This window comes from Myotis brandtii, unplaced genomic scaffold (genome assembly GCF_000412655.1).
Source record: "Myotis brandtii unplaced genomic scaffold, ASM41265v1 scaffold320, whole genome shotgun sequence".
NCBI lineage: Eukaryota > Metazoa > Chordata > Mammalia > Chiroptera > Vespertilionidae > Myotis > Myotis brandtii.
The window spans coordinates 310,032-323,040 of record NW_005362270.1 but is presented as its reverse complement, the minus strand read 5'-3'; the positions used below and the strand labels follow the sequence as shown (position 1 = coordinate 323,040).

The 13,009-nt window shown below is 40.1% G+C and overlaps 1 protein-coding gene and 1 pseudogene across 4 annotated transcripts in view; one reads left to right on the top strand and one right to left on the bottom strand.

Moving 5' to 3' along the window:
- The window catches only part of XPA (xeroderma pigmentosum, complementation group A), a 33,657-nt gene that overhangs the window by 15,347 nt on the left and 5,301 nt on the right, over positions 1-13,009 (top strand). For 2 of the 4 annotated variants that reach the window (XR_001362946.1, XR_001362945.1), the window contains exons 6-7: positions 11,012-11,144; positions 11,928-12,117. Coding sequence is in view for 2 of the 4 variants with exons in the window: in XM_014543212.1 (XP_014398698.1) it covers positions 11,012-11,144; positions 11,928-12,012 (218 nt within the window). In the remaining 2 variants the exon portion in view is untranslated. Of the gene's footprint in view, positions 1-11,011; positions 11,879-11,927; positions 12,415-13,009 lie in introns of those variants that run through there. The other 2 variants (XM_014543212.1, XM_005870636.2) reach the window with 2 other exon arrangements.
- LOC106726835 lies at positions 219-597 on the bottom strand (annotated as a pseudogene).

The following is a 13,009-nucleotide window of genomic DNA, read 5'->3' as shown; positions in this document are numbered from 1 at the left end:
ATTCTTCCTGATTGAGTTTTAGAAGGTCGTATTTTTCTAGGAATATGTCCATTTCTTCTAGGTTGACCAGTTTGTTAGAATCGAGTTGCTCATAGTATTTTTTTTTACAATCCTTTGTATTACTATGGGGTCTGTTGTTATTTTGCCTCTTTCATTTCTGATCTTGTTTATTTGGGTCATCTCTCTTTGCTTCTTGGTGAGCCTAGCTAGGGGTTCATCAATTTTTTTTTTAAAGGTTTCACACATTTATTACTGAACCAACCTACTGTTGTAGAAAAAAAAAATCAACAGAGCGAAATCACAAGTCCATTCATTTTCCAATTAAAATGCCCCAACTGTCCAGACAGTAGCATCTTTCCAATCATTTAAAGGTGTAGGCAACCTGGATGTGAGTCATCTCTCATGTGTGATTTCTCATAGGTCCAGTTTGGTTCTTCTCTAATGTCTCCTCTTCAAGTTGTACCTGGTTTTATTACCAGTTTTCATCTGAATCCATTGGGAAATGGGCTGATTTTGCTCTTGTTTCTTGGTCAGGAACCTCTTGATCCTGAAAATCTTGTGGGAAGACATGGTGAAGGAGAAGAGAATGCATGCACTTTTCTTGTTGTTCTCTTTCTAATTCTTTAAGTTGTAGAGTCAGTTCATTTATTACCAGTTTTCTTGTTTTTTGAGGTAGGCCTATGCTATGAACTTTCCTCTCAGGACTGCTTTCACTGTGTCCCATAGATTTTGGATTGTTGTGTTTTCATTGTCATTAGTTTCCAGGATGTTTTTTATTTCTTCTTTGATCTCTTTGATAACCCAATCATTGTTTCATAACATGCTACTTAGCCTCCAAGTGTTTGACTGTTTGTGATTGTTTTTATTGTAGTTTATTTCTAATATTATGCCATTGTGATCTGAGAAAATGCTTGATATGATTTCAATCTTCTTGAATTTGAAGAGACTTTGCCTGTGTCCCAATATGTGGTCTATCTTTGAAAATGTCCCATGTGACAAGAATGTATATTCTATAGCTTTGGGTTGGAATGTTATGAAGATGTCTATTAAGTCCATCTGATCTAATGAGTCATTTATGATTACTGTTTCTTTGCTGATTTTTTGTTTAGAAGATTTATCCAGTGATGTCAATGGGGTATTGAAGTCCCCTACTATAGATTATATTGCTGTCAGTCTCTCCCTTGAAATCTCCCAGAAGTTTTTCTTATGTATTTGGGTGCTCCTGCATCAGTTGCATACATGTTTACCAGAGTTATATCCTCTTGTTGTATCAGTCCCTTTAATATTAAGAAGTGGCCTTCCTTATCTCTTGTTATGGCTTTCACTTTGAGGTCTATTTTGTCCGTTATAAGTATTGCTACCCCAGGCTTTTCTTCATTTTCATTTGCCTGAAAAATATTTTTCCATCCCTTCACTTTCAGTCCATGTGAGTCCCTGGTTCTGAGGTGGGTCTCTTGTAGACAGCATAGATATGGGTCCTGTTTTCTTATCCATTCAGCCACTTTATGTCTTTTGATTGGAGCATTTTATTTATTTATTTTTTTAATTAAATCTTTATTGTCCAGGTTACATTTGTTCCTCTTTTTTCCCCCCCCATAACTCCCCTCCTCCCAGTTCCCGCCCCACCCCCCCCTTTATTTTTTAAATCTTTATTGTTCAGATTACATTTGTTCCTCTTTTTTTTTTCCCCCATAACTCCCCTCCTCCCAGTTCCCACCCCACCCTCTGTCCTCATCCATAGGTGCACGATTTTTGTCCAGTTTCTTCCCGCATCTCCCATTCCCCTTTCCCCGCCAAGAATAGTCAGTCCATTCCCTTTCTATGTCCCTGATTCATTATAATCACCAGTTCATTCTGTACATCAGATTATTTATTCACTTGATTCTTAGATTCACTTGTTGATAGATGCATGTTTGTTGTTCACAATTTGTATCTTTACCTTTTTCTTCTTCCTCTTCTTAAAGGATACCTTTCAGCATTTCGTATAATACTGGTTTAGTGGTGATGAACTCCTTTAGCTTTTCCTTATCTGTGAAGCTCTTTATCTGACCTTCAATTCTGAATGATAGCTTTGCTGGATAAAGTAATCTTGGTTGTAGGTTCTTGGTATTCATCACTTTGAATATTTCTTGCCATTCCCTTCTGGCCTGCCAAGTTTCTGTTGAGAAATCAGCTGACAGTCGTATGGGTATTCCCTTGTAGGTAATTGAGTCTCTTTCTCTTGCTGCTTTTAAGATTCTCTCTTTGTCTTTTGCTCTTGGCATTTTAATTATGATGTGTCTTGGTGTGGTCCTCTTTGGATTCCTTTTGTTTGGGGTTCTCTGCGCTTCTTGGACCTGTAAGTCCATTTCTTTCACCAGGTGGGGGAAGTTTTCTGCCATTATTTCTTCAAATAGGTTTTCAATATCTTGCTGTCTCTCATCTTCTGGCACCCCAATTATTCTGATGTTTGTACGCTTGAAGCTGTCCCAGAGGCTCCTTACACTATCTTCGTATTTTCGGATTCTTTTTTCATTTTGCTTTTCCGGTTGGGTGTTTTTTGCTTCTTCGCATTTCAAATCTTTGGCTTGATTCTTGCGCTCCTCTGGTCTGCTATTGGGTGTCTGTATAATATTCTTTATTTCAGTCCGTGTATGCTTAATTTCTAGTTGGTTCTTTATCATAGCATCGAGGGTCTCATTAGTTTTCGTGACTCTCTCCTCAAGTTTATTGACAGCTTCTAGCACATTTTTGCAAGCCCTCAAAATTGCGATTTTTAGCTCTATATCCTCCATTTCTGTCATGTTTTTTTGTCTCCGCATTTTTTATGCTTTCTTGGTGCACCCCCTAGTGGTCTTTGTGCGCAGTCTTGTTCTAGTTGAGCCTTGATTGTTGTAGTTAATACTAGAGGGATTTGACCACCAGGCCGACTGGCTGTGTGAATCAGCTGTGTCTGCCGCGGAAAACTTCTGTCCTCTGGGGAGGTGCTAATCTAGCCTTTGCCTGAGGCGATCCGGCAAATGGCTCTGCGCAGGGCTTGGGCGGGGCGGGCTCAACAGGGCGGGCGGAGGGAGCCGTTATGGTGCCCTCAGTCCTGTTCCCAGAGGCTCTGCTTCTCAGAACCCCCGGAACCGCTGCAAACCTCGGAGGGAAAGCTGCCTTCCAACTGATGCCAGACACTCCCGCTTCTCCCGTTTGGGTCCGAGTCCCCAGCGATTCGCCCGTATCTGGAGCTCAGAGTCTGAGACTCCCCCCTGACCGAAAACGACAACCGCGCTCTCAGCCACCAGCCCGCTTTGCGCGCGCACCTCCGCACCTGAGTTTTTTCCACACTGCGCCTCCTCTGAGCCTCGGTGTGCTGTTATTTTTCCTTCTAGTTGAAGAGTCTCTCCTCAGCCAGCCTTCCTGTGGTTCTGGGTGATGTCCGTTCCGTCTTTTAGTTGTATTTTTGAAGTGGTTGTTTGCGGCAGCAGTCTCCGGTGTTTACCTATGCCCCCATCTTGGTCTCTCCCCTTTTGATTGGAGCATTTAGTCCATTTATGTTTAAGGTTATTATTGATAGGTACTTGTTCGTCATTATTTTTATTCTTTATGCCTGTTTTCCTTCTTCCCTTTCTATTTCTTCTTTTTACAGCATTCCCTTTAGCATTTCTTGCATTGGCTTGGTATTCCATTCCCTTTTGGCATGATGTGTTTCTGTGAGAAATCATTTGGTAATCTAATAGGAGATCCTTAGTAGGTAACTCCCTGTCTCTCTCTTGTAGCCTTTAAGATTCACTCTTTATCTTTAATGTTTGCCATTGTAATTACAATGTGTGAGGTGGCTCGTGAGAAATCATTTGGTAATCTAATAGGAGATCCTTTGTAGGTAACTCCCTGTCTCTCTCTTGTAGCCTTTAAGATTCACTCTTTATCTTTAATGTTTGCCATTGTAATTACAATGTGTCTTGAGGTGGCTCTTTTTGGGTTCATCTTGTTTGGGACTCTCTGTGCTTGTGTAACTTTTTTCTTCCCCATATCAGGGAAGTTTTCTGTCATTATTTTTTCAGATAGGTTCTCTAATCCTTGCTGCTCTTCTTGTCCTTCTGGCACCTCTCTTATACATATGTTACTTCATTTTATGTTGTCCCAAAGCTCACTTAGGCTCTCCTCTTGCATTTTAATTTTTTTCTCCAGTTGCTGTTCAGATTGGGCTTGTTTCTCTGCCCTATCTTCTACCTCACTAATTCGGTCCTTTGCTTCTCTTAGTCTACTGTTAAAACCTTTCATTGTGTTTTTTATTGTTGCTCTGTCACTTTTGATTTCCTCTTGATTCTTACATAGATGGTTGATTTTCTCATCCATCTGGTTTATGAATTGTGTAACCATTATGCTGAATTCTTTTTTCTGACATACTGCATGCCTCTGTTTCATTTAGTCCCTTTGCGGGGGGGAGTGGTCCTCCTTTTCTTTCCTTTGGGGGTTGCTTCTTGTCTCTCCATTTTTTGCTATCGCTGAAGGGTCCAGGTGCCGAGCTGCACGGGGCTTGAGCTGCTGTGGCGAGCTTGGTGGGACATCGTGCACCTGAGATTCACGGGTGAGCTTGGGGGCCTGGGGGGCATGGATGCTGTGGGTCGGTGGGAGCTGTGTGCATGCTGACAGGGGCTGGCTCAGGGCTGGGGAGGCGCAGCTGCACACACCAGCAATCAAGGGCTGTCTTGGGATGCATGGGACCTGTGCCACCATGGCGGGTAGGCGGGAGGTGAATGCACTTCAGGACTTATAGGAGCCTGAGGCTGGGATGGCTGGAGTCACAATGTCCCTGGATCTGCAGCTGTGGTCTTTGTCCAGAGTGGCTGTAGAGTCTCGGTTTTCGTCTGAGACCAGTCTGGGTGATGGTGAGGCTGGGCTCCTAGTCACAGCAGTTCTGCCCTTCAAGATGGCATGGTTTCTGTGCCAGTGCCGGCCACCTGGGAGTGCTTGCAGTGGTAGCGGGGCCTCCCCATCTAAGAGAGCCTGGTCCGCCAGCCCCTGAAAGTCTTGCAGGATCTGTCCTTCACACTCTCTCTCTCTCTCACACACACACACACCACATGTCCACACATTCCCCTTTTGCTCCCTCACTGTCTCACACTCTCTCCCTCACTGCTGCCCTGCCGGCCCCCATCTTCGACCCTCTCAAAGCATGTCTTTTGAGGAAATTTTTCCAAGTGATTATATGAGTGGTGTATTTTCCAAGTCCCTGCAAATCTAAGAATGTTCTGTTTCTTTTGCATATGGAAACCTAAGTTCTCTTGTTGTATGACATGACTCCATTGTCTTCTGGTATTTGATGTGCATTGGTCAGTGTGATGCCTTCTTCAATTATGGCTTCTTGTTGAGTTGTTTAGAGGTTGGTGGATATATATGTTCCTGCTCTCCTGACTAGGCTACAAAGGGCTGACAGTGGAGCACACATTGTAGAGATTGGAAACAAGGAGCTTACTATGAAGTTTGCTCAGAAGTCTCAGAACAGAGAGGAATAGAAGCAAGTCTAAGTTTTTTGTTGAAAAGAAATTGGAACCTGGTTCCCTCTCAGTCTTCTGATTCTGATCCACAAAGAAGCTGATCCAAAGTTTACTTCTTTATGGAAAGGTAAGAGATTACATTACCTGCTTTTAGAATATGACCTACTTCAGTAGTTTGAGAAAGAATTGATCTTACTACAAAAGAGGATTAAAAGTATAAATAGTATAAGCCTCGTGAGCCACATGCGGCTCTTTGGCCCCTTGAGTGTGGCCACAAAGTTTCAATCGCACTGTACGTGCGTGCCTGCACATGGTATTTTGTGGAAGACTCACACTCAAGGGGCCGCAGTTTGCTGACCACTGGTATAAGCTATATGTAAATATAGAGAAAGTTAGACAACAAAAGAATTTTGCCAGCAAATTCAAATTGTTGTAGATCTCAGATTCAAGGAGGCAGAAGTAGAAATGATGGCATCACTGCTACTCAGCGTGAGTGAGTCTTGAGGTGGCTCTTTTTGGGTTCATCTTGTTTGGGACTCTCTGTGGTTCTGGGTGCGTAAGTGGAATGTTCTCTTACAAAATCAAAGCTGCATATGTTGTTTCATCATTTCCTGGTGATTTTTCCCCCTCTAGTTAACAAGGGGTACCCCTACCTATGTTAAAACTTCCCACCTTCCCATCAAGTATTTAAAAGCATCTGGCCGCCCTTAGCCAGCTAAGTTTACCTCCTAAGCAACACTCTCTTTCTTTGAATACAGGCTGCCTCTTTTACAAAAGATATTAAACCAAATAAAAGGCAAGTCTTAGAGTGGCAGAAAGTAAATTTTTCATTGAAAGAAGGGAAAACTCATTTTGGTAAAAAGTACAAACAGTCCCTAAGGATATCAGTAGCAAGTATTTTAATACATTAGCAGGTGAGGCAGTCCACAGCTTTCTGTGCTGTGGAACTCTAAGCCCGGGGACTAGGAGGTTGTCACACCGTAAACCACTCTTGTTCTCCAGCTTCAGCTCGGCTTTCAGTGCTGCTAGGCTTGTTCCCGCTTGTCCCCCCTCCAAGGTTTCCTCAGCTCCCAAGTCCTATCACTTCTTTCTCCCCTCTTCTAGTCTCAGACCTTTCTGCCTTCTCTTCTCATTCTCAGCAGTAGGTAGTTGATTTCTACTTTCCAAAGTTTTAAGTTCTTTAAATGAATGTGAAAAACATATTAATCTTATTTAAACAAGTTTTTATTTCACATGTTGTTCGCCATATATGCTTTTTTCTCTCCACACGTATATTTTGCTGAACTATTTAAGAATTACCTGTAGACACTGTAATTCTTATTGAGTATGTCAACATGTTATCTCCTAAAAACAATGACATTCTCTGCATAACTAAAAACGATCACACCCAATAAATTTAACATTAATATAATGCTGTTATCTAGTGTATGTATCTTTCCCCCACTGTTCCAGTGCCTTTACCAGCTTTTTAGTTGTTGGATCTAGGCCCATTCAAGGATGATGCATATCTATAGTCTTAGTTCCTCAGTCTTTTTATCTTTAATGATATTGACATTTTTTAAAACTAAGAGTTGACAATTTCATTTTTACATTTCACAATACAAGTAACATAAACTGATAGAGGCTCCCTCTTTGGAGAGTCCAGGCCACTTGGTGTGCAGAATGTCCCTCCATTTGGGTTTATTTGCAGTTTGTTTCCTCATAATTAGATTCAGGTGGAACGGTTTTGGTAGGAACGCTTCCTAGGTGATATGTCGAGTGCATCACATCAGCACACATACCAGTTCTCTAAGAGAGTGCTACTCAGTTTGATTGCTTGGTTAAGGCAGCATCTGCCAGATTTCTTCAGCCACCCTTTTCCCTGCAGGGTGACTTTTTGACACTATGTGAACATCTTGTTCCTTAAATTTCACTCAGTGGTTTTAGTACATGGAATGATTCTTGCCTGAGTCAGTTATTATTAGGGTGCATGTAAATGGCGATTTTCTATTTGTTATTCTTTCTATAATTGCTATTTGACTTCTTTTGGAAAAGAGCATTTTTAATACCATTTGGATTCATGGATTCTTATTCTCAAACCAGTGTTATAATCCATATTTCTATCATTTATTTTGATGCTTGTCTCATATTTGGCCAGTGGAAGCTCCTTCAAGGTAGCTCCTGTCTTTTATTTTTATTTGTAAATAATTTCAAACTTACATAAAATTGTAAGAATAGTACAAAGGAATACCCATATATCCTTTACTCCAGTTTACCTATTCTTAACACGCCATTTGCTTCATTATTTGCATTCTATATACGTGTTTTTTTCTGTACCCTTTGAGTAGGTTGTGTACATCATCACTCTACTCTTAAATACTATAGTATTACCTAATAGGAATGTTCTCTTACAAAATCAAAGTATAATGTTGATGTTTTTATCTAATCCGTCATCCATATTCTAGTTTTGTTAGCTGACCCAATAACGTCCTGTATGATTTTTCGTTCTAGTACAGGATCCAGTCTAGCATCCGGTCTATCTTTAGATACCATGTCTTTCTAATTTTTTTTATTCTACACCATTTCCACAGGCTTTATCCTTTATGACAATGTCATTTTTTAAGTCTCTTCTCTCCCCAAGCCCTGACTTCTTTAGAAACACTAATGTGTTTCATTTGGGACTTTTCTCATTTGTCCTGATGGTTAGATTCTGGTTTTGCATTTCAGGGATAGCACATAAATGATGTGTCTTTCTCAGGGCATCACATCTGGAGGCATGGTGGTGTTAATATTTATTTTTGATTTGATAAGCATAAACAAACAAAAATAAAATTGTAAGGCTTGCAAATATCGTTAACACTTCCCCCTAGAGTTTAGCAACTATCCATGGATGGTTCTTGCCTAAGCTAGTCTTGAGTATGATGATTGCAAAAATTTTCTAACTTTAGCACTCCCTCTGCATTTAACCAGCATCCTTTCCCCCATTTGTTTATTATTGGTAGGGGTTAATTCCTATTCTTCACAAGAGGTTCATTTCTGTCAATTATTTTGGTGCTCAAATTGTCCCAGATTTGGGCCAATAGGAGTATTATTGGTTTTTTTAAATCCTCACCTGAAGACATGTTTTTATCAATTTAGAGAGGAGGCAGGGTAGGAGAGAAAAACATTGATTGGTTGCCTCCCATATGCGTCCTGACCAGGGATTGAACCAGCAACTTAGCCATGTGCTCTGACCAGGAATCTGAACCGGCAACCTTTTGATGGCACTACAACCAACTGAGTCACCTGGCCAGGGCAGGAGTACCTTCAGACTAGCTTGAGTCCTTTTGACATGTCTTTATAATTTGTTGAGTACTCCTTTCTGCTTTCTACACAAAACACATGTATATTCATTATATTTTTATGTTTGCCCATATACACATATATAAAAATTAAAACCTTGAGTTCACATTGATAAACCCCAATAAAAAAATATAGGGTTCATTCTATTTTCCTGACAGTGAGAAACCTGATTCCCATTATCCTTACGATAGCTGATTAATGCCCCGTATGTAACTAATCTCCCATCACTGTTGCTGCCTCCTTGGTAGGGAGATCCTCCTTACCTTTCTTGGGCTGCCCCCCTACCGTGGATGCCTGCTTTATTCACTCCACTTAATATTTTAGGACTGGATTGTTCCAGGAAGGAAAAGAAGGGCAAGAAAATGACAAACATCAGTTTTTTAGTACTTTCTTATTTTCTACCATATTTTCCTAGAAATATCTAGTAAATACTAAAGGTATGACCAATCATGGCTACTAAGCTAGATTTGGGTTAAGTATTCTTTTTTATTTTTTTTAATATATTTTATTGATTTTTTACAGAGAGGAAGGGAGAGGGATAGGGAGTTAGAAACATCGATGAGAGAGAAACATCGATCAGCTGCCTCCTGCACACTCCCTACTGGGGATGTGCCCGCAACCAAGGTACATGCCCTTGACCAGAATCGAACCTGGGACCCTTGAGTCCACAGGCTGATGCTCTATCCACTGAGCCAAACCAGTTAGGGCAGGGTTAAGTATTCTTTTACTGTTAATACTTTCCTTCTCTCTCTCTCCCCCTAAATTCACATAATGCTCAAATTTAGGCAGAGGTTAGCTTAGCAGTGATTGGGATGCAGTCAGATTTTGAGATTTTCTGTGGGGCGGGAAAGGGAAAGTGGCCGGGATACCTTACACCAGAGCAAAGTTGAAAAGCAGGTATTGGTACTCAAACAGGAAACATTTCCCTGTCATCTGAAACCATGTGAAGTTCTGGTTAGTTTATCATTTGTTATTTATAAACTGGCCTAAGATAAAGTAATAAAAGGCCTAGAGGGCATTTCAGATGTCTAGAAAAATTAGGGTTCTTCAAAGTATGAGATAATAGGATAATAGGAATCAAGCTTAGATTTTGGGTGAACATAAACTATCTTAAGGTGTGTACGCTGAAGCTTAAAAATCGTCTCAGATCAAGTGCCTTTCGTACGGGAGGGATGAAAAGGCAGCACAGCTGTGTTTAACAACACGGACCTGAGCTAGACTGTCTCTGCCATCAGCTAACTGTTTGACCTATGGCACACGTTATGTAACTTCTCTGTGCCTCAGTGTTCTCATCTATAGAATTGGGATGGTAGTTGTACTTATTTCAAAGGATTGGGAGGATTAAATGTATTTTATACAGTGTGTAGAGCAGTGCCTGATACATAGCTCTATAAATGTTTGCTTATGCTCATGATAGGATAAAGACTGAAAATACAGAGACTCAGGTAGCATTTTGATACTATTTCAGATCTAAAATGGAGTAAAGAAAATGTGTGATTACTTGGTGCATGTTGATCTTTACGGTTGACATAAAAGATAACTATCATACTCTCCCTTAGGTTGTGCTACTGTCAGTGCTGGGCTTGATGGATCATTGGTTAGAATAGAAAAAAAGTAAACAATTACTGTTGCTTTTTGTTCATTAATCTAGAAACTGAAGTTATTAGAGGAAGAGACAGACTCCCCTTTGCTGCTGTGGCAACCTGTCTTCCATAGTCAGTTGCTTGAACAAATCCTGTTCTTTTACTCACCTTCTTAATTTGTTGTGTGTTTTCTTTGCTCTCTCTCTAACCCACACCCTCCATTTCTGAATCTATTTCATACTACTCCAGAGGCATGAATGATTTGACAGGTCAACCTGGCGAGGTAAGTTTGTATAATCAATTTTGATTTGTTAAAGTTAAGGCAAACCATATTTTGTTTAAACATACCTACACACCTGATGGATTTTAGCTGAATAGCACTACTGAAAAACTGTCATTTTGCCCAGCCGGCGTATGGCTCAGTGGTGGTGTTGACCTATGACCAGGAGGCCATAGTTTGATTCCCGGTCAGGGCACATGAGGACTGTGGACTTGGCTTGATCTCCAGTGTGGGGCATACAGGAGGCAGTCGATCAATGACTCTCTCTGATCACTGATGTTTCTATCTCCCTCTCTGAAATCAAAAATATATTAAACACACACACAAAAACCTGTTGTTTTTTTTCTCTCTTCTCCCTTTAGAATTACGGCGAGCAGTAAGAAGCAGTGTATGGAAAAGGGAAGTGGTTGCTCACCAACATGAGTATGGACCAGAAGAAAACCTAGAAGATGACATGTACCGGAAGATTTGTACTATATGTGGCCATGAATTGACATATGAGAAAATGTGATTTGTAGTTAAATGATCTGTTTTACAGAGTTTTAGGTTTAGATATAAGAAATTTACATTGGTCTTATTCAAAATTCACAAAAATATGTCTTTATAGGTGAAATAGTTGTATAAATAATGCTTCAGTACTAAGTATGTATGTTATGGCTTAAGAGCAAGTGTCAGTTAAGGTCTAGCACGTCTTGTGGGCTAAATACTGGGTCTGATAATTTTTTCTGGAATAGGGATGGGAGCTGAGTGGTACAGTATGTTTAAACCCTGCCAAGTCAGCAAAAAAGGAGCTACTACTGGGACAAGTCCTGGTTAATAACAGGAATAGAGAATGAATTGTAGGGGTCTGATCATGTTTTCTGTATTTGTAGGGTTTACTATAGGCCCTAATATTAGTTGCTACATAGCCCTGTTCAAATCTGGATTAAAATGGAAAAACAACCAGGAAGGTAATTATAGTCAGTTTGTCATTACTTGCTAACATTTACTGAGCACTTACCATGTGCCAGGAAACCATTATGCTAAGTGCCTTACAGATATTCTAATTAAATCCTGGGAGGGAAGACAGCTTGCTTCTTTGCTTATTTAGCACTTGGAAAGGAAATGATAACCAAAAACCTGACCAAGAAAGGCAAAAGTCAAAACAAAACAAGTCAAACCCAAAGAGGCTTGACTATAATTACTAATTATTCTCTTTATAAGTATTCAATACAGAAATGTTAAATATATTTTTTTGTGTGTGTGTTTTTTTTTAATATGCTATGCTAAATATTACAGCTCAATAAAAATTATTTCTGAACGGGCAGAAGACCTTCCTGGGACAAAAAAAAAAAAAGCTTCCAGCTTGGTGACAACAGAGTAACTAGGAGTTCAGGCTGCTGACAACAGCATTACTGCATTGGGAGATAAGGAGCCCTTGAGCCACATGGATTTAGGTTCAGATTCACTTACTAGCTGTGGACCTTGGGTAAGTTACTTGGACTTGGGCCGATTTTATCTGGGCATAATAACACATCTCTTAAAAACTTATGAGGATTGAATATGGTGAATCTGTAGAATGTGGAACATAACAGCCACTCGTTAATGAGCACATATTGTCATCAAGACCAATAGTTATAGATTTGTCTGAGATATAGTCCTACTCACTGTTTTTCATCATTTTAAGACAATCCTGGTATCCAGTTACTAATGACAGCCAGGTCTGCTCTGGTTAGGTTGGCAAGTTCACTACTAAATATTTTTCTAGTAAAAGCAAACAAACTTATCTTCATAGGAACTGCTTCCTGAGTAATTCCTGGAAGGGAAATTTAGAATCGGGGAAAACAAAAGTATATGTTCAATTTGACAAAAGATGGTAAATGGCATCTGAGTAGACTATATTCTATAGTCACTAAATGTATGGTAAACCAAAGAGGTCATATGTTAATAAGAATGAATGCATTGTAAACTTATGATAGGTTATCTTTTTAAAACTTATTCTATGTTGCACAAATGCTCAAAAATACTACCATTTGTTTGTGTTTTTGTTTTTATAGATTTCAGAGAGGGAGAGATAGAAACATCAATGATGAGAGAGAATCATTGATTAGCTGCCTCCTGCATGCCCCCTACTGGGGATCGAGCCCGCAACCCGGGCATGTGCCCTTGGCTGGAATCGAACCTGGGACCCTTCAGTCCGCAGGCCAACGCTCTAGCTACTGAGCCAAACCAGCTAGGACCAGTTGTGGGGTTTTATTAAATTTTTTCTAAGGTTTAATGAAAAAAATCAAAATGCTAGATAATCCCTTAAATTTGTTTGTTATTTTACAGTGCAATCTCATTATCTTAGTTAAGTCTCAACACCATATAGGAAACAGGCT